Here is a 21,164-nt window from a genome sequence, read left to right on the forward strand (position 1 = left end):
TGTTTAGGTTATTTCCAGTTTTTCTTTTTTTGCTATTTCAAATAATGCAGCTGTGGATATTCCCATACAAATGAGCTAGCACATTTGGGTAACAGTTTTCTAGTTGAAGAGGCTACTGAGGAGTGGGTTATTTATTGGCTTTACTAGACATTGCCAAATTGTTTTCCAGTTTATATTATGATCAGCACCGTGTAAGTTTTTGTTACTCCCCACCTTCACCAGTTGAGGCTGTTGGACTTCTTTTGCTAAATTGATAGGTATGAAATAGTGTCTCACTGTGGTTTTAATATGCATTTTCTGAGTCTTAATGAGATGGATTATCTTTTTATGTTTTTTTTCCTTCTGTTAACTATCTGTTCATCTCATTTGCCCATTTTTCTTTTAAAGTATTTATTTATTTATTTTTGGCTGCATTGGCTCTTAGTCGCGGCAGGTGGGATCTTCATTGAGGCATGCAGGATCTTTCATTGCAGTGCGTGGGCTCTTTGTTGTGGCACGTGGGCTTCTCTCTAGTTGTGGGCATGGGCTGCTCTAGTTGTGGTGTGTGGGCTCCAGAGCGCATGGGCTCCAGAGCGAGTGGGCTCTATAGTTTGCCGCACACGAGCTCTCTAGTTGAGACATGCAAGCTCAGTAGTTGTGGTGTGCGGGCTTAGTTGACCCATGGCATGTGGGATCTTAATTCCCCAGCCAGGGGTCGAGTGCACGTCCCCTGCATTGGCAGGTGGATCCTTTACCACTGGACCACCAGGGAAGTCCTGCCCATTTTTATTTTAACACTTTTTTTTTTTTTGGCCACACCTCATGGCTTGCGGGATCTTAGTTCCCCCACCAGGGATAGAACCCAGGCCCTTGGCAGTGAAAGCAGAGTCCTAACCACTGGACCACCAGGGAGTTCCCCATTTTTATTTTAGATGGTCTTTTTCTTAATACTTTTTAGGAGTTTTTAAAAATATATTTTGGATACTGGGTATATCTTTTTTTAACTTACATGTATTTCAAATATCTCTTCCCGGTTCATGGCTTGTCTTCTTACATTCTTTTTGGTGTTTTTTGATGAATAGAAGTTGTGAAGCAACTCCTACTGTATTAAAGAGTTTAAAGGATAGTTGACCAACTTATCAATAATACTTCTGAGCCCTAAATCCTATAGAAGCCTAGTTTCAGATCCATTTTCTAATTTTCCTTTATAAATCTTCATTTATTTCAGACAGTTTTGGGGTGCAGGGGAGGAGATGAGAACCATGGTTTCTTTAAGGATCTAATAACAAGTTTTAAAAGCAGGTCTTATGTTTTGAAAATTTTTCTTAAATTTTTTTAGGCTGGACCAGAATATGGTCAAGGAATGAACCCCATTAGCCGCCTGGCTCAAATTCAACAGGCCAAAAAGGAAAAGGAACCAGATTACGTTTTGCTTTCAGAAAGAGGAATGCCTCGACGTCGGGAATTTGTGATGCAGGTATTTCTAACTTTTATATTAAAAGATTTTTTTAACTATTGAAAAAATTTAGAAATCCTGAAGCTGGAATAGAGATATGGTGGAAACGAAAACTAGGAATTAATAGTAGAAGGTAATAAAACTGTTTACATTTAAAGTGTTCATTCCCTCCAGGCCCATCTACCCACTTGGTTGAAACATTCAAGTGTCAAGGACGTGTTAGAATAGATAGTATGCGTTTCTAAGGGGCTGTGAGCTCACACAGGGTTCATCACTGGGAATGCCTGTCTGTAACTTAATGTGTTGCAATTTGCAGCTGGAGTCTATTAACTACTGGGAATAAAAGACAGATGGAATTAGAAACAAAATTTAGAAGGGTGGACGTAGTATGTGGAACAGGGCCAAGAGCACGGACTTTTGGGTTATTAGATAAATTAGGAAAAGGGAGCTAGCCGGCTACCTAACTGTGGTGAGGACTGAGGAACTCGGAATTGCTGAGAGACTTAACTGCTGCGTTGTGAAGCCAAGAAAACTGAAGAATGGTTGCTGGTGTATTGGTCGATGGGTGGGGACTGAGAATGAGGGAGAAGGCCTAAAATGCCCTCCTTCGTTTTAAATCCTATACCTGTCCACCTTCATTTGCCAAGTCAAGCCCCAGTATCACAGAAACTTTTCATTTTTGTTATGAAAATTTCAAACATAGCCAAAGGTGGATATATTTAATAGTATGCTTTAAAAAATAGTATAATGGAAGAGTATAATGGCATCTTAGGGAAAATGCCCATCATCCAAAGCCAACAATTATGATTTCTGCTGTACTTGGCTTTGGCCATCAGTTTTTCTTTCCTCCCTTCCTCCCACCCTCCTTTCCTTCTTTTCCTGAAGTATTTTAAAGCTACTTTCTAACCACATGTCATTTTAGCCTACGTACTTAGTGTGTATCTCTAAAACATATGGAAGTTTTTCTTACATTTTCTTACATTAGGCATGGTTCATTAGAATCATCTCACGCCCAGTCTGTGTTTAAATTCTCATTGTCCCACCTGTTTCTGTTATAATAGGCTTGTCAGAGAACCTTTTTCCAGTCAAACCTGTGGCTCTCATTTGTAATAAAACCCAGTTACAATCAACAGATGTTAATTAAGTGCTGACCCATGGCAAACGTTCTGGACTCAGATAGTGTATCTCATGTTGATTAACTTTCATGCATGTCTAAATTTTACCTTCCTTCCTAATTTGTAATCCCCACGTTTCTTTATCTCACAGTACCCAATACGGCGGTATGTATGTAGTAGGACCTTCATAAACATGTGAGGTATATTTGCTGCCTGCCTGATTGAGAGCTAGTATGTTAGGCTTTTGTTGGCGATATAAACTTATGATGTAGTTACAGGTAAACCACGGTTGGGAACTTAGATATCCAGGGAGGGGGAATTCTTCTGTGGTTTGTGAACACATTATTGTCTGGATGTCACTGGGACCCGCAACAGTGTGGTTCCAGTATTTTCACTTTGTTAAACATGTGCACCGTTTTTCTTTTTACATTCTTGACTTTAAAGAATTATAGAAAATATTCTTTGAACTCCAAAACTTGAGGGGAAAAAAAAATCCCCTACATTTTAGACCTGTGTCAGGAATAAAAAGCTGGCTTTGACTTTATTAAACAATTCCTTTCCTGTGGAGTATATTGAGTACCCCTTTTGAAAGAGGAATTTAGAATATCTTAGGCGAGCTTCCATTTTATGGGTATTCATAAACATTCTAGTCAAACAGGAACATTTGGCTGTACTTCTAAATGTTTTCACACTGAATTCATATTGTTTTTTCCTTCTTCTGAAAGCCCCAGTGGATTCATTACAGCATTGCAGCAACTTCATCAAAGTAAAGGCTTCTGTATAAACTACTTAAACAATGTTGTCATTCGTTATAATTGAATGTGGAAGTGAACTCTCTAAAGATAATGCGCTCATATTTATCTATCACCAGAAAATCCCCACAAACAAATGTGTGTTATAAAATGGATGTAGTTACTTGTATTGATTACTAGGTAAAGGAAAATCTGTGATGACATTATTTGGGTATTTAGGTCCAGAGAAAATTTCTTAAAGTTTTTTTTTTTTTTTGGGGGGGGGAGGCATATTTTAATTTTTCAAGAGAAAATAACGATAACTAAATTGTATATCAGCACATTCTGTTATTATGTGTCGCATGATGTTAATTTTTCTACCTGTGATTAAGATCTCCAGATTTTAAAAAATATATGTAAAGGAAATTTCATTTGTGACTCAGTGAAAGATAATTAAGTTTTTGGTAAATGCTATTTTAGAATTTTTTTGTTGGTTTTTTGAGGACTTGATTGATTAAAAAAAAATTTTTTTAAATAGTATCTTGGGTTTTTTTTTGTTTTTTTTTGTGCTGTGTGGCATGTGGGATCTTAGTTCCCTGACCAGGGATCAAACCCGTGCCCCCTGCAATGGAAGTGTGGAGTCTTAACCACTGGACTGCCAGGAAGTCCAGATGACTTGATTAATTTAAATGATTTGTTTAAAGACAAAAAATCTGTCTTAAATTTATTGCGTAGCAAAATAATTGAGCTTCTTTGCAGAAAAATTAACATTTTAATGTAAAAGTCTTAGAATGGTTATAAAATTTGTGAGCTTTGTAGGAAGATGACTTTTGGAAGTTTACTTACATACTTACTTGACTTTTATAATGCAGTGATTTTTTTTTTTTTTTTTTGAGTGACCACTGTGAGTGCTGGCAGGGAATCAAAGTCCTTTAGCACAGTGGTCTTTTTCAATAGTAACAAATAACTCTGGGGTAACCAACTACTCACAAGCTGTTGAACCATGCAACTGTAAAAACTGTGTCAGACAAGGGGTGGGTGAATGGGAAAAATGAATCTGGAAGCACCTGTTCTGGAAATAAGTCTTGAGGTGTCAGAGTAGGTCAGACGGAAAGCCAGCCGACATAGATTTAAGATGAATGCTGTGATGGGAACCCCATGGCCCAAGAGCAGGAACCTGGAGCCAGAGGGCCACAGGCCTGGGCAGGTAAATGAGATTTAGGGATGAAGCAGCAGAAGATTTGAATGAGAATGACGAGACGTATATAGCTTGTGAAAACAGATGAAACATCTTTCGCTGCTCAGTTATCTTTTGCTGCCATTTACTTTGGCAAGTCTTGTGACCCTCAGAGCAGTAGAGGAAGCTTCTGACGTAGCTGGCCTAATCTTTTAGCTAGCATGCATTCCAGCAACAACACAGGGTCTGGTGAAGCTGGGGAACAAACCAAGCACTGGAAAAAACAACAGGTAGTAGAGGCTGGCTCTAGCCAGGGACTCAAGGACACACAGAGCCTTGATACATCGGGTCAGGTGCAGGCCAACAGATGTGGGAGGTGTGTGTGTTCACCCAGCTCCAAGGATGTGCCATGAACAGCACTAGATCAGTGCTTCTGAGTGGGGTCCATAGACTACTTGCTGATTTGTCATAATGTGGTGGTTTCTGGTTTCAGGAGAAGAAGCAATGAAATGTTTCAAAAACATTGCACAGATCTGAACTATAAGATTTGTGATAGTTGTTACAGAGGTTCTATAATGAGTACATTTTCAGTGTGTCATATACTGCAAGAAGTATGTCATTTAGTTCATCTTGAGTTATACTCTGTTTAGAAAGTGCAGTTCTTTGTCATATAATTTGGACATTATTTATAATTGTTAAGTTTTTTTTTAAGCACTGTGTTGCATATCCCTAATTCCTTAGAAGGAGCTGGTTCACTGAAGCTTAAAAGTAGTGATGGAAATAGTAATACAAATAAAAATCTCAATAATGGTGTAAGAATAAATGGCAAACAGTACACATGTGTGGATACCAGATGGAAATCTATATGTTCTGACACAAGTGAAATAACAAATGTAATGATTACACACAAAAGCCAAAAAAGAAAAATATGTGTAGAATTATCATACATTGTATCTGAAAACTAGTTTTAGTTGTATCACATAGCCATTCATTGCTAGTACCCAGTATAGGTGTCGTTGTGAAATTTTATTAAAGTGACATGAAGCTATTGAAGTTTTCTAACTTTTTTAAAACAAATTGCAGTGACATTTGATAAAACAATTCAAAATTTCAGATATAGATTGCCTGTTCAGCTTTCTTGCTCATTTTTCAGCTGTTTTTTTTTAAAAAAATTGATTTATAGGAATCTACTATATATTCTGGAAATGTGAACCTTTTGCAGTTATATGGCATTTCAAATATCTTCTCTTGTGCTGTGACTTGACTCTTCCTTTTTTAATGATACTTTTTGAGGAATAGAAGTAATTCATTTTAAGGCAGTCAAGTTTATCTCTCTTTTCCCTGATGTTAATTTTATAATAAGTCTAGACATCCCGAAGAATAATACCCCCACCTTGTTCTTCCTCAAAAGGATCTTGGCTGTTCTTTGCACCTTGCATTTCCATGTAAATTTTGGGATCAGCTTGTCAAATATTGTGCAAATATGTGTGGGATTTTGATGGGAATTTATTGAATTTATAGGTCAATTTGAAAAAATTGATATTATAATATTGAGTCTTCAATGCATGAGAATGGCATACCTCTTTTAGGTTTATCTTAATATTTCTCAATGTGTATTGTTTTATGTGTAAAGATTTTAAACATCATAGATATTTGATTTTTGTTTAATAGAAATTGTATCTTTTAACATTTTTCATTTTCTGCTTAATTGTTGATGGACTATACAAGGGCAGTTGGCTTTTGTATACTGTCTTTTATACAAGAACTTGTACTTTCATAAATTCTTACAGTTTACCCATACATTTTCTTGGATTTCCTCTGTAAATATTATTTCTGCAAGTAATGACAGTTTGTTCTTACACTTCTAATTCTTAAACCTTTTATTTCGCTTGCCTTATTGCTATGTCCAGGGTTTGCAGTAAAATGTTAAATACTAGTAAAAATGGAGGGCATTTTTGTCTTGTTTCTAATTTCAGAACTTCAACATTAAGTATAATTTTTGCTGAGGTTTGAGTTCTCTTCCTTCCCTAGTTGCTAAGAGTTTTTATCATGAATGAATGTTGAGTTTTAGCAAATGCTTTTGCTTCATTTATTAGGGTGATCATATGATTTGTCTCCTTAACTGATTAATATAGCAGATTCCATTGATTTTGTTTGAGTTTCGAATGTTAGACTTATCTTGCATTTTTGGAATAAACCTAACTTAGTCACAATTTTTCTTCTTTTTAATATTGCTTTGTTCAGTGTACTATTGTATGGTTTAAACTAGCATTTATGTTCGTGAGTGAAACTGGTCTGTAAAATTTTTTTCTTATACTTGTTGGATTTTAGAACCAAAGTGATGCCTCACTGAATAATTGGGGACTGATTCCTCTTTTTTTATTCTTGGATGAATTTTTGTAAGATTAGCATTATTCTTCCTTAAAGGTTGAGTGGAACTTGCTGGAGAAGCTCTCAGAAGTTTTCTTTGTGGAAAAGTTTTTAATTGTGGTTTTAATTTCTTTAGTAGTTACAGATCTATATAGCTAAGAGTTTATTCTCTGCCAGTTTTGGTAATTTGTATTGTCTAGGAATTTTTCCATTTTATATAAATAGTCAAAAAATGTTAGCTGAAATATTCAGTATCCTTTATTTTTTTGTAATGCTACAGAAGCTATAGTCATCTCCCATTTTCATTCTTATTTGTGTCTTATTTTTTCGTGATCAGTATTACCTTTGGTTTATCATTTTATTAGTCTTTTCAGAGAACCAACTTTAAGCTTTTTGAACTTCTCTGTTGTACTTTGTTTTATATTTCCTTAATTTCTGCTCTTGTCTCTATTTTTCTATTTTCTTTGGGTTTATTTTGCTGTTAATCACTTCTTGAGATGGATGGTTAGCTTGTTACTTTTCTGCCTTTCTCTAAGCATTTTTTTTTTTTTTTTTGCGGTACGCGGGCCTCTCACTGTTGTGGCCTCTCCCGTTGCGGAGCACAGGCTCCAGACGCGCAGGCTCAGCGGCCATGGCTCATGGGCGCAGCCGCTCCGCGACATGTGGGATCTTCTCGGACCGGGGCACGAACCCGTGTCCCCTGCATCGGCAGGTGGACTCTCAACCACTGTGCCACCAGGGAAGCCCTCTGTAAGCTTTTATGGCTTACTTATTTTCTTCTAGACACTCTTTTAGCTACATCCTTCAAGTTTGGATATATTGTATTTCCATTATTATTAAAATATTTTCTAATTTCCAGTGAGATTTCTTCTTTGCCCATAGATTATTTAGATTGTTTAATTTCCAAAATTGTGATTATCTTCTTGTCTGCTTCTCTCACTTACTGAGAACAATGTATAAAAACAAATTCCACTCTCATTGTGTATTTTCTATTTCTCCTTGTAATTCTTTCTTTTTTTGTTTTCTAATTTACTTTTTATATTTGTATTATCTCAGTACATGCAAGTCTAAAAAATCATTACCCAACTCAGGAAATGTACACGTGGATATAAAATGACTGATGTATATTTAAATATGTTGATGTACATATATACATGTATACATCAAGTGTTCACAAAAGGTAACTGTGGAATAGTTCTAATGATAAAAAGCTACCATTTATTGAGCAGTTATACTCACATACTGTAACATACACTGTAGTTTACATACATTTTTGTGTTTAATTTTCAAAGCAACACTATTAGGTCATTGTATTATCCCTCTTTTACTGATGAAAAAACTGAGGCTTAGAGATGGTAAATAATTTGAATCAGTTCATGCAGCTAGGAAGTAATAGAGTTGGGTTTCAACTAAATCTGACTTGGAAGTCTTTGTTCTTAACCACAGTATTGTGCTAAACTTTATATATTAATTGTCTTCAGGAACTATTTAATGTAAACCTTTGTAAACGATATCATTTTTAAAATTTATTTTTTGGATTAAAGACTTTTATTGACGTATAGTTATTGTACAATATTATGTAAGTTATGGGTGTACAATACAATAATTCACAATTTTAGTTATTATAAAGTATTGGTTATATTCCCTGTGTTGTACAGTATGTCCTTGTAGCTTATTTTATACATAGTAGCTTGTACATCTTAATCTCCTACCCCTATATTGCCTCTCCCCTCCTCCCTCTCCCCCCTAGTTTGTTTTCTGTAAGTCTGTTTCTTTTTTTTGTTATATTTACTAGTTGTATTTTTTAGATTCCACATATAAGTGACATCATACAGTATTTGTATTTCTCTGTCTGGCTTATTTCACTTAGCATAATACCCTCCAAGTCCATCTAAGTTGTTGCAAATGGCAGAATTTCATTCTTTTTATGGTTGAGTAGTATCCCATTGTGTGTATGTACCACATCTTCTTTATCCATTCATCTGTTGATGGACACTTAGGTTGCTTCCATATCTTGGCAGTCATAAACAATGCTACTATGAACATTGGGGTACATGTATCTTTTTGAATTAGTGTTTTTGTTTTTTTCAGATATGTACCCAGGAGTGGAAATTGCTGGGACATATGGTAGTTCTTCTTTTTTTTTTTTTTTTTTAATAATTTTTATTGGAGTATAGTTGATTTACAATGTTGTGTTAGTTTTAGGGTACAGCAAAGTGAATCAGTTATACATATACATATATTCACTCTTTTTTAGGTTCTTTTCCCATATAGGTCATTACAGAGTTTTGAGTAGAGTTCCCTGTGCTATACAGTAGGTCCTTATTAGTTATCTATTTTTTGTATAGTAGTGTGTATATCTCAATCCTAGTCTCCCAATTTATCCCTCTCCCCCATTCTGTTTTTAGTTTTTTTGAGAAAGCCTCCACACTGTTTTCCACAGCGGCCGCACCAATTTACATTCCCACCAACAGTGCAGTAGGGTTCCCTTTTTTCCACATCCTCGCCAACATTAGTTATTTGTGTTCTTTTTGATGATAGCCATTCTGACAGGTGTGAGGTGATAGCTCATTGTGGTTTTGATTTGCATTTCCCCCATGATTAGCGATATTGAGCATCTTTTCATGTGCCCCTTGGCCATCTCCACGTCCTCTTTGGAGAAATGTCTATTCAGGTCCTCTGCCCATTTTATATTATTTTAAGTGGCAGCAGCATGAATTTCAGCCTTTTCAATTTATTAAGTAAAGAATACTAAATGTAGTTGTAATCAACTCTCTACAGTGTGAATTTTATTTTTATGCTTATATCAATAATACAAGTTTATTGTTTAAAAATCAAATAATATAGAAATATGTAAGGAACTAAAAATCTTCTAAGATTCTGTCATCCTGAGATAACCCCCACTGACATTTTGAGGACCATGTTTCCATACTTTTCTCCATGTATATATTCATATATGTTTTACATAAAAGGGATCTTAATTGCCATTTTTATTATGGACTTAACTTTATATTTTTGAATGCTAGAAAGCAGAACACATTGCTTTATGGTGTTAAGGTTTGTTACCAAAGCAGCTATCATTAATTTCTTACTTTAATCTTACCAGGTCAAGGTAGGCAATGAAGTTGCTACTGGAACAGGACCTAATAAAAAGATAGCCAAAAAAAACGCTGCAGAAGCAATGCTGTTACAGCTTGGTTATAAAGCATCCACTAGTCTTCAAGATCAACTTGACAAGGTGAGAGTTAAATTTACATGGACAAGTTCTATCCTGTCAGGGTACAAAAGTGATGAGCACATTCTGTCCCAGTGTTCCTTGACTCTAAGTACTGTCTTAACTGGTGTTAAAGTGATGTCAAGTTTTAACTTTTCTAAGGTGGCACTCTATCTTCATCTCTTTAAAGATAGATTCTCCAGGTATAAAATAACAGCTGTTTAGGGTTCAAGATAAAATATTATAATCTTACAATTAGAAAATACTAAAAGTTCATTGTATCATTATACATATCTTATATAATACCAATGTAATAATTTTTAGCTTACTGACTGATGATTTTTGCCTTATGTACACAGTTTTAATTCGTGCTTTTTTAAGAATAGAGGTTGTTAGCCTTTATTTCTGGAATACAGCTGAAAACACTAGAAATAAAGATCCTGATTACGCCTTTAGGGCAGGAGCTATGTAGGACAGACACTCTATAAACTAATTTTTCTGTTTACTTTAAATTAAAGGTAAACTCAGAGGGTGTTTATTTTCTGCCAAGACTTGTGTTCATGGTCCCCTATTTCTTCTGCAGCAGGTAATGACATCATTAACACCTACCTCTGTTGTAAGAGAAGCTGAGAACCTTGAATTCAGGACTTGGCAGATAACTAGGCAGGAACTGGCTTCATTTCACTTTGTATTAAATTATCATTTTATCTATACATATGTATAAATTACTTTTATTAAATATTTTATTTGTATGAACAGTCACAAAACAGGCATAATAATTATTTCTATCATAAACAATATGCTTTTTTCCATGCCATTTTCTCATGTAAGGATTCTGTTTCAGGGATATTTTCAGTTTCTGTAGGAACACCTTTCTGAAGCTTAGAGTAGAAATGAAATCATCTGTTAAAAAGTATTTAGATATGCTTTTCTTTTTAAGGTACTACGAATACCTAGGAAGTTATTTTGAGTGATTAAAAATTATTTGTCTGTGTGATATCACTGGAGATTTCAATTCTGTTTTTATAACCTGGCTAATGAATGCTTTTTCTTCTTTTAAAAGTATTTGTAACATGAAACCTAACATGTGTTCAAGTTTCTATAGTTCCTATATTGTGTATATGTTGTTTTAACTTAACACATTTATATTGACTTAAAATTGATAGGTGATTTATAAAAATATGTCAAAATAAATCTCATAGACATTTATTTGTAAGTTACGTGAAAATAAAATAGAACAAAAAACTGGCATTAATTTCATTAATTTGAAAAACGTTTTTTGCTTACCCACTGTGTTATTAGTTAGGGTTCTCCAGAGGAACAGAGCCCAACAGAGAGAGAGAGAGAGAGAGAGAGAGAGAGAGAGAGTGTGTGTGTGTGTGTATGTGTGTGTGCGTGCGTGTGCGTGTGTGTATCACAGGGAGATTCTTTTAAGGAATTGGCCCATGCAATTTTGGAAGCTTGGCTAGTCCAGAATTTGCTGGGGAGGCTGGCAGGCTGGAGACTCAGGAAAGAGCTGCAGAGTCCAGAGGTGATTGGCTAGAGAGCTGCCTCTCGCTCCAGGCAAGGTCAGCCTTTTTCTAGGCAGGACTTCGGCAACTGTCGAGGCCCACCCACATTATAGAGAGCCATGTGCTTTACTCAAAGTTCAGTGATTTAAATGTAAATCTCTTCCAAAAACACGGTCACAGAAACACCCAGAATAACATTTGACCAAATGTCTGAGAACTGTAGCCCAGACAAGTTGACACATAAAATTCACCACCCCCACTAAATGCTAAACACTTAAAATTGAAGATAACGGGATGACTGGAATTTTGTCCCTGCACACAAGAACTGACCAGTAAGTGTTAGGGGTGAGGAGCTTTAATCATATGGCAAAAATTATAGTATAATTAAAATTCTAGATATGTGAAGATGAATCTGGAAAGTAAGGAATAGCCGAGACCACTGTTTTTATGTGAAGTAAAAGCTTTTGAATTATTAATTTGAGATTTGAACTTGGAAGTGACATGATCTGGTTTGCTTTCTTCAAAAGACAGTCCTGTAAGTAATGTAGTGAATGGATTTGGGCAGGACAGGACTGAAGGCAGGGAGGCCCGTGCTAGCAGGATTGTTCAGGTGAAAGATGCTGAGAATCTGAACTAAGGCAGTGGTGGTAGAGAGGAAAGGGGAAAGACACCAGCAGTCCTTCTGAGGTGTACATGATGAGATCTCAGTAGCAGATAATGTGCGTGGGGGTACAGGAAGAAGGAGGAGGAAAGAATACCTGCAAAAGGGGCAGTAGAGAATGATTTTTAAAAGAAGGTGGCAGTCGTGTGCTGCAGAGATCGAATAAGAGAAGGAGTGAATATGATGATTTGTCAATAAGAAGATCTTTGGAGAATGTAGCAAAAGCAATTAAAAAAAACCCTGTAAAAGCAGTTTTTAAAAAGTTGGCTTTTTAAAAAAAAAATAAGCAAGAAATGTACGTGATTAAAAGAATTTAAATAGCACAAAAGAGTAAACAGTGAAAAAAAAATTTTAGTCTCACTTCACCCTGAGACCCTCGGTCTCTTAGTCTCTCTTCCTAAAAAGTTATCTCCCACAGTGAGTTAATATTTGTACATCGTGTAGAATAGTGTCTGAAATATAGTGAATCTTATGTAAGGATTTGATAAATAAAGATGAAATAAATATCCTTACAGAGATATTCTATGTGTATGCACTAACATACCCCCTTTAAAAATATTCAGATTTATCGAGTTGTGGTTCAATAAATTTCGACGTGTGTGTGTGTGTGTACATGCACTGACCACCATCACAATTAAGATTTATAACATTTCTGTTACCCCAAACAGTTCCTTAATGCCCATTTATAGTAAATGTCTTCCCCTTTCCTCAGACCCTGCCAAGCACTGGTCTGACTTCTGTCTCTATGATTTTGCCTTTTCCAAAATGTTGTATAAATTGAATCGTACATTATGTAGCCTTCAGTGTCTGGCTTCTTTTTTTTAAAAATAAATTTATTTAGTTTATTTATTTATTTTTGGCTGCATTGGGTCTTCATTGCTGTGTGCAGGCTTTCTCTAGTTGCGGCGAGCCCCCTGCTACTCTTTGTTTTGCTGCACGCACTTCTCATTGTGGTGGCTTTTCTTGTTGCGGAGCACGGGCTCTAGGCGTGAGGGCTTCAGTAGTTGTGGCTCGCAGGCTCTAGAGCACAGGCTCGGTAGTTGTGGCCCATAGGCTTAGTTGCTCTGTGGCATGTGGGATCTTCCTGGACCAGGGATCGAACCTGTGTCCCCTGCAATGGCAGGCAATTCTTAACCACTGTGCCACTAGGGAAGTCCCGTGTCTGGCTTCTTATTGCTGAGATTCATGCACGTTGTTGCATTTATCATTCATTTGTTCTGTTTTATTGTTTGTCACTATTTTATTCTTCACCAACATTTAGGTTGTTTGTAGTTCGAGGCTATTATAGCTAAAGTGGTTACAAATATTCATGTAAAAATCTTTATTGTACATATTCTCTAGTATATCCTATAGGTACACAGTTAAATAATAAGTACCGTGTCACTTTACAAGAAACTGAAGATGTTTTCCAGAGAGGCTGTACCATTTTGCATTTCCACAAGCAGTGTTTGAGATTTCCAATTACTCCACATCTTTTCCTGCTCTTGTTCTTGTCATTTAGCTTTGATCATGCTAGTAGGTGTATAACATTATCTCTTTGGATTTTAATTGCATTTTCCCTAATTAATAATGCTGAGTAGTTTGTCATGTGTTTATTTACCATTCATATCTCTTCCATGAAGTTTTTGTTCAAAATTTTTGCCTTTCAAAAAACTGGATGTTTTGCTTCCTTATTATTGGGTTGTAAAAGTTCTTTATATATTTTGTGTGCCAGTCCTCTGTCAGATGAAGGACTCCCCTCTCCTCCCTTCCTGCCTTCTCTCCTTTTTTTATGTACGTTCAGGCACCACATTTGTTTAAAAGATGAGTGCTTTCTCCATTGAATTCCTTAGCACCTTTGTTGAAAATCAATTGACCACATATGTATGGGTCTGTTTCTAGATTCTCTATTCTGTTCCTTTAATCTGTATGTCTGTTCTTTAGCTACTACAACTGTATATAGAGTGTAGCTTTTTTGCTACGGTTTCAAATCAGATAAAGAACTCCATCTTTGTTCTGCTTTTTAAAAATCTTTTTGGCTAATCTAGAGTCTTTGCATTTTCATAATAAACTGTAGAGTCAATTTCTACCAAAAAATATCCAGTTGGGATTTTTCTTTGGGGTTGTGTTGACTATATAGATCAGTTTTGCATAAATTGATATCTTAAGAATATTGAGTCTTCCAGCGCATGAACAAGATCTAGCTCCCTGTTTATTTAGGTTTTTGGAAATAGATCCCAGCAGTGTTTTGTACTTTTTCATAGAAATATCTTGTACATTTTTAGTGTTTATCCCTAAGCGTTTCATGTTTGTGGATGCTATTGTTAATGGTATTGGTTTTTAATTTTAATTTCCAATTCTTTTCTAGCATATAGAAATACAATTGTCTTTTATATATTGACCTTGTATCCTGTGACCTTGCTAAACTGACTGATCAGTTAGATTAGCTTATTTTGTAGATTTTTGTGTGATTTTCTGCATCGATGATGTGTCGTCTGTGAATAAAGACAGTTTTTTTCCCTTTCTAATCTGTATGCTTTTTATTTATTTGTCTTGCTTTGTTGCCCTGAGTAGAACATCCAGAACAGTGTTGAATAGAAGCGATTGATTGTACAATTGATTGTTGAATAGGAAAGCAGATATCTTTACCTTGTTTCTGATCCTACGAGGAAATCATTGTCTTTCACCATTATATACTGTGATGCTTGTAGGCTTTTTTTTTTTTTTTTTTTTTGCGGTACGCGGGCCTCTCACTGTTGTGGCCTCTCCCGTTGCGGAGCACAGGCTCCGGACGCGCAGGCTCAGTGGCCATGGCTCACAGGCCTAGCCGCTCCGCGGCATGTGGGATCTTCCCGGACTGGGACACGAACCCGTGTCCCCTGAATCAGCAGGCAGACTCTCAACCAGTACGCCACCAGGGAAGCCCCTGTAGGCTTTTTATATATGCTCTATATCAGGCTGATAGTTCCTTGTATTCTTAAATTGTTGAGAAGTTTTTTTTCCCCTTAATTATCAGTGAATGTTGAACTTTGCCAAATGCTTTCTGTGCATCTGTTGGGATACTCATATGACTTTTCTGTTTAGTTTGTGGATATGGTGAATTTTTTTATTGACGGATTTTTAAAAATTTATGTGATACAGTTTTCCCCCACTATCTGAAAGCATACAGCATTCCTGTGAAACATTTTGTAAGCCAGAATGGCCTAAAATGAAGAAGTGTTTACCTTAGGACACATCTTGGTAACGGATGCACAACATAAATCCAGATAAAGCACAGATCTTCAGATGCAGTTCAAAGTTATGGCGGCTGGCTGCTGAGATGCCGAATGTAGTTGCCACTCTTGGTATGCGCTGCCTCAGTGATGGTTACCTGCAAAATAAACGCTGATGGCAGTTTTGGTTGTTCATAGAAGTGAAAACCCTCTTTGGATTTCTTTTGGTCAGCAATAACAGGTACTAGTGCAGGTCTTTCATAAAAGCAAACGGCATAAAGTAAACTTTGAAAAAAGGTGGGGGATAGCTGTATATACATACATAACAAAGATTACCGTTTTAACCATTTTTAGGTGTACATTTCAGTGGCATTAAGTACCATTACAGTGTTGTGCAACTATCACCGCTATCCACTGCCAGAATGTTTTCATCATCCCAAGTAGAAATACTGGTTTTAGGATCACTGTCAGGGTAGTGCTGGCCTCCTATAGTGAGTTTGGAAGTATCTCCTCCTCTTTCATAGTCTCAAAGAGTTTGGTATTCTTTCTTCCTTAATTGTTGGGTAGAATTTACCAGTGGAGTCATCTGGGTTTAGAATTTTTTCTGTAGGAAGGTTTTAAGTATAAATTGAGTTTAAAAAATAGATATAAGACTACTCAGATTATCTACTTCTGCTTGAGTGAGCTTTGGCAGTTTGAATCTTTCAAGGAATTTGTCCATTTCGTCTAAGTTGAGTTTAATGGTATAAAATTGTTCATAACACTGCCTTGTCATTCTTTTAATGGCTACAGCGTCTGTAGTGATATTTTCTCTCTCATTTCTGATATTGATAATTTGTTTCTTCTCTTTTTTTCTCCTGATCAATCTGGCTAGGGGTTTATCAATTATTTTTATCCTTTTCAAACAACCAGGTTATGGTTTCATTGGTTTTTCTCTATTTTTCTGTTTTCAATTTTATTGATTTCTGCTCTTTATTTTATCCTTCCTTCACTCGCTTTGGATTTAATTTTCCATTCTTTTCCTAGTTTTGTAAGCTAGAAGCTTCGATTGTGGATCTGAGAACTTTCTTCTTTTCTAATATAAGAATTTAATGATATGTATTTCTCTTTAAGCACTGGTTTAGCTCTGTCCCGCAGATTTTGACTAGTTGAGTTTTTATTTTTATTCATTTCAAAATTTGTTCTAATTTCCCTTTGATTTCTTCTTTCAAGTCCTGTGTCTCTTCTGATTTTCTGTTTACTTTTATCAAGTGTTAATGTCTCCAGCTAGAAATTTGGATTTATCTACTTTCAGTTTTATCAATTTTGTTTTATGTACTTTGAAGCTATGTTGTTACATACATATACCTTTAGGATTGTTATGCCTTTATGATGACTTGGCCACTTTATTATTATGTGATTTTTTTTCTCTCTCCCTGGTAATATTCCTTGTTCTAAATTCTTCTTTGTCTGATGTTAATATAGTCACTCCAGTTTTATTCTGATTAGTGTTTGTGTGGGATATTCCCCCCCCCCGCCCATCATTTTACTTTTAGCCTATCTGTGTCTTTATGTTTAAATTGGTTTCTTTTAGAAAGCATATAATAGGGTCTTGCTTTTTAAAATATAATTTGACAATCTCTGCCTTTTAGTTGGGGGTGATCAGACCATTTGTACTTATTATAGCTGTTGATGTGGTTGGATTTAAATCTACCATCTTATTAGTTGTTTCTGTTTTTTCCATTTACTCTTCGTTCACTTTTTTCTCTTTCACCTTCGATGTGGTCATACATTTTACTTCTCTCTATATAGTATAAAACCCACAGTTTGTTGTTACTAATTTTGCTTTATATAGTCAGTCTTTTTATGTGGTTAAAATCAGGAAAAGTATCTTACATTTAGTTTCATTTTTTACCATTTTCAGAACTCTTCATTCATTTGTGTAGATCTAAATTTCTTTATGGTATTATACTCTTGCTTGTAGAACTTCCTTTAATACTACTTGTATTAGCAGGTCTGCTGGCAGTGATTTCCGTCAGCTTTTGTTTGATGAGAAATTTGTTATTTCGTCTTCATTTTAAAAGTTATTTTTGTCTGGGTATGGCATTCTGGGTTTTTGTGTTTCTTTCAGCACTTTAAAAGATCTTGTTCCACTGTCTTCTGACTTGCATAGTTTTTTATGTGACGTCTGTTGTAATTCTTATCTGCCTTTTTTTCCCCCTCTTGGTGTGCTTTTTTTTTCCCCTCTGAAGGCCTTCAAAATTTTCCTTTTTCATTAGTTCTCAGCAGTTTGACTCTGATGTGTCAAAATTTGATTCTTTCCTTTCTTCCTCCTTCTCTTCTTCCCTCTTCTCCCTCCTTCCTCTTTTGTTTCTCCCTTTTGCCTCCTTTTCTTCCTTTTCCTCCTTCCTTTCTCCTTTTTGTATTTTTTCCTGCTTAGTGGTCTCTGAACACATTGGATCTGGGATTTGTTGTCATTCAGTTATTTTGTCAAATACTCAGGTATCATCTTTTAAAATATTTCTTCTTCCTTGTTTTCTCTCTCCTTGGGAATTTCCAGTTACACATTGGTTAGCCCATTGGTGTTGTCTTAATAGATCCAGAATCTTCTGTTCCTTTTTACTTTTCACTCCTTTTTTTTTTTTTTCCTGTTTTTCAGTTTGAGGAATTTCTATTGATTTATCTACAATATTACTGATTATTCTCCAGCTGTGTTCATCTGTTAATAATGACATCAATATTAAGTTTCTTCTGTGGTATTTATCTCCCTAGGATTTCCATCTGCTTTTGTTCTACTATAATTTCTGTTTTTCTCCTGAAATTCTCCAAATGTTCATGCATGTTGTTTGCCTTTTACATTAGATCTTTTAACCTATTAATCATAGGTATTGTAAAATTTATTTCTTAGAGTTCTAGCATCTGGGTCATCTCTGGGTCCTGTTTTGTTGACTTCTCCCTCTTTTGAAAAAGGGTTATTTCTTTTTGCAGTTTTGGGTGTCTCATAATGTTTGGATGAATGTTGGACATTGTGTATTGAGAAACATTAGAGGCTGAGTTAAATAGCATTTATGTTGAGAAATAGGCAAATCTCTTCTTCTGTCAGACTGTTACTATGGAAGGTGGCATCAATCTAGTCAGTAGTTGGGCTTGTTTTGGGTTTTGTTGTTGCCACAGTCTGTTAACTTCAAGTTCGTTGAGCAGTGGTTTGCTGTTATCTGTGTTTTGTTTGGGGTAAGGTTTGGGGAGGGTTTTTCCTCAATGTTTCTGCTCCATCCTCAGGTTGCAGCAGTCCTTTCTTTGCTCTGCCATGAGGTGAGGGGTATCTCCATGCTTTGTAGTCAACTGCTTCTACTTATTATTTGATCATAGGATTGTGTTGGGTAAGGGAGCATAATTTTTTTTTTAACATCTTTATTGGAGTATAAGTGCTTTACAATGGTGTGTTAGTTTCTGCTTTATAACAAAGTGAATCAGATCTACATGTACATATATCCCCATATCTCTTCCCTCTTGCATCTCCCTCCCTCCCACCGTCCCTTATCCCACCGCTCTAGGTGGTCACAAAGCACCGAGCTGATCTCCCTGTGCTACGCGGCTGCTTCCCAATATCTATCAGTTTTACATTTGGTAGTGTATATATGTCCATGCCACTCTCACTTTGTCCCAGCTTACCCTTCCCCCTCCCTGTGTCGTCAAGTCCATTCTCTAGTAGGTCTGCATCTTTATTCCTGTCCTGCCCCTAGGTTCTTCGTGACCTTTTTTTCTTTTAGATTCCATATACATGTGTTAGCATACAGTATATTTCTGACTTACTTCACTCTGTATGACAGACTCTAGGTCCATCCACCTCACTACAAATAACTCAATTTCGTTTCTTTTTATGACTGAGTAATATTCCATTGTATATATGTGCCACATCTTCTTTATCCATTCATCTGTCGATGGACACTTAGGTTGCTTCCAAGCCCTCGGAGTGGGAGAGAATATTTGCCAATGAAGCAACTGACAAAGGATTAATCTCCAAAATTTACAAGCAGCTCCTGCAGCTCAATATCAAAAAAACAAAACAACCCAATCCAAAAATGGGCCGAAGACCTAATTAGACATTTCTCCAAGGAAGATATACAGATTGCCAACAAACACATGAAAAAATGCTCAACATCGTTAATCATTAGAGAAATGCAAATCAAAACTACAATGAGATACCACCTCACACTGATCAGAATGGCCACCATCAAAAAATCTACAAACAAAAAATGCTGGAGGGGGTGTGGAGAAAAGGGAACCCTCTTGCACTGTTGGTGAGAATGTAAATTGATACAGCCACTATGGAGAACAGTATAGAGGTTCCTTAAAAAACTAAAAAATAGAACTACCTTCCGACCCAGCAGTCCCACTACTGGGCATATACCCTGAGAAAACCATAATTCAAAAAGAGTCACGTACCACAATGTTCATTGCAGCTCTATTTACAATAGCCAGGGAGCATAGTTCTTGATTTTCTTGTCCAACCTCATTCTCAGACAGACTCTATGGGCCTGGGGCTCAGAGGTGGGTTTTTCCTACTACTTCTACCTCCTTCCCCATGGTAGCCAAACTTTACTTTGGATCTGTAGGTTGTGTTGGGTGCAGTAGAGTTTTCCAGCCCCTTTCCCAGCATTTTCAGACATCTGCTTTATATTGGCGCAGGGTCTTTCTCTCAAGAGGGTTTTCTACCCTCCCTTTTTTTTTTTTCTGGGAGTAGATAGCTTTTGCTTCTGCTCTTTACCCAGAAGCAATGAGTCTTTGCCTGAGCTTTCGGGTTAATAAAATTTCCTACCTCTACCCCAGAGGCAGATAGGATTTGTTTCTCTCCTTTCTTAGTGGCTTGAGCTTTTGTCTTTGTATGAGAGAAGACTAGAGGAGTGTGCAAAGTTCTTTGCTTTTCTCTCCGTGACATTCACCTGATTCATACCTGTACCACCAAGTGAGGCTCTCTCCGGTTTCCTGATGTACCTCCAGTTGTCCTGAGTTCCCAGAGGAAGCCCGTGGAAAAGCACTTCTCTCTGGAGTTCCTAGTTTTTCTAAACTGTTGTGCTAACCCACATGCAGTCTTTCAGAATTTACTAACGTTTCATCTGCCTTCTTCTTACCAGCATTTTTGGTATTCATCTCTTCCTTCCTTGCTCTGCCAATGTTGAAATATTTTGTGAGCCCAGCCTCTCCTCAGAGGGGTTTGTCACTGGAATTCATGTCATTTGTTTGCTTTACAATCTCAGATCTCTGATGGGTTCAAGGAAAGTTAGGATCTTTTACATTGTCTGGCTCTTTCTCCTTGTTACATTTCTACATTCTAAGGAAGAGTGGAACACTCTACCTTTAAAAAAATATACTGAACTTGTACCTTGATTTTTTTTTTTCACTTACATGTCGTGGTTTCACTTATAACTTGGAATTTGTTCTACATCAAGACATAACTGGCATGTGCTTTATTCATTTTATATTTGTTTATTATATATTGGTCAGAGTAATATACGTAGTACTCATATATGTATAAGAAGTCAAGATTTATTCAAGATTAATGGTATAAAGACTCAAGTTTTATAATAAAAAACCATGCTATCCTGCACTGCAACTGACCATTTCTGTTTCCCTTTTTCCAAAGGCAACCACTCACTACCCATTTTAGTTGTTCTGTTATTTTCTATTGTCAGTAGCTTATACTGAGATTTCTTGGTGTTTTGTTTTTTGTTTCTTTTTAGGTTATTATCTGAGTTCCTGCTATGGAAAATGAAGATTTA

General features: G+C 36.2%; 1 protein-coding gene across 9 annotated transcripts in view; it reads left to right on the forward strand.

Moving 5' to 3' along the window:
- STAU2 (staufen double-stranded RNA binding protein 2) overlaps positions 1-21,164 on the forward strand; it is a 308,045-nt gene that overhangs the window by 121,155 nt on the left and 165,726 nt on the right. For all 9 annotated transcript variants that reach the window (XM_029222764.1, XM_029222761.1, XM_029222758.1 and 6 more), the window contains 2 exons: positions 1,319-1,456; positions 9,935-10,066. In XM_029222764.1, coding sequence (XP_029078597.1) covers positions 1,319-1,456; positions 9,935-10,066 — 270 coding nt within the window. The remainder of the gene's footprint in view (positions 1-1,318; positions 1,457-9,934; positions 10,067-21,164) is intronic.

This window comes from Monodon monoceros, unplaced genomic scaffold (genome assembly GCF_005190385.1).
Source record: "Monodon monoceros isolate NGI ecotype Baffin Bay Population unplaced genomic scaffold, NGI_Narwhal_1 Super_Scaffold_14, whole genome shotgun sequence".
Taxonomy (NCBI): domain Eukaryota; kingdom Metazoa; phylum Chordata; class Mammalia; order Artiodactyla; family Monodontidae; genus Monodon; species Monodon monoceros.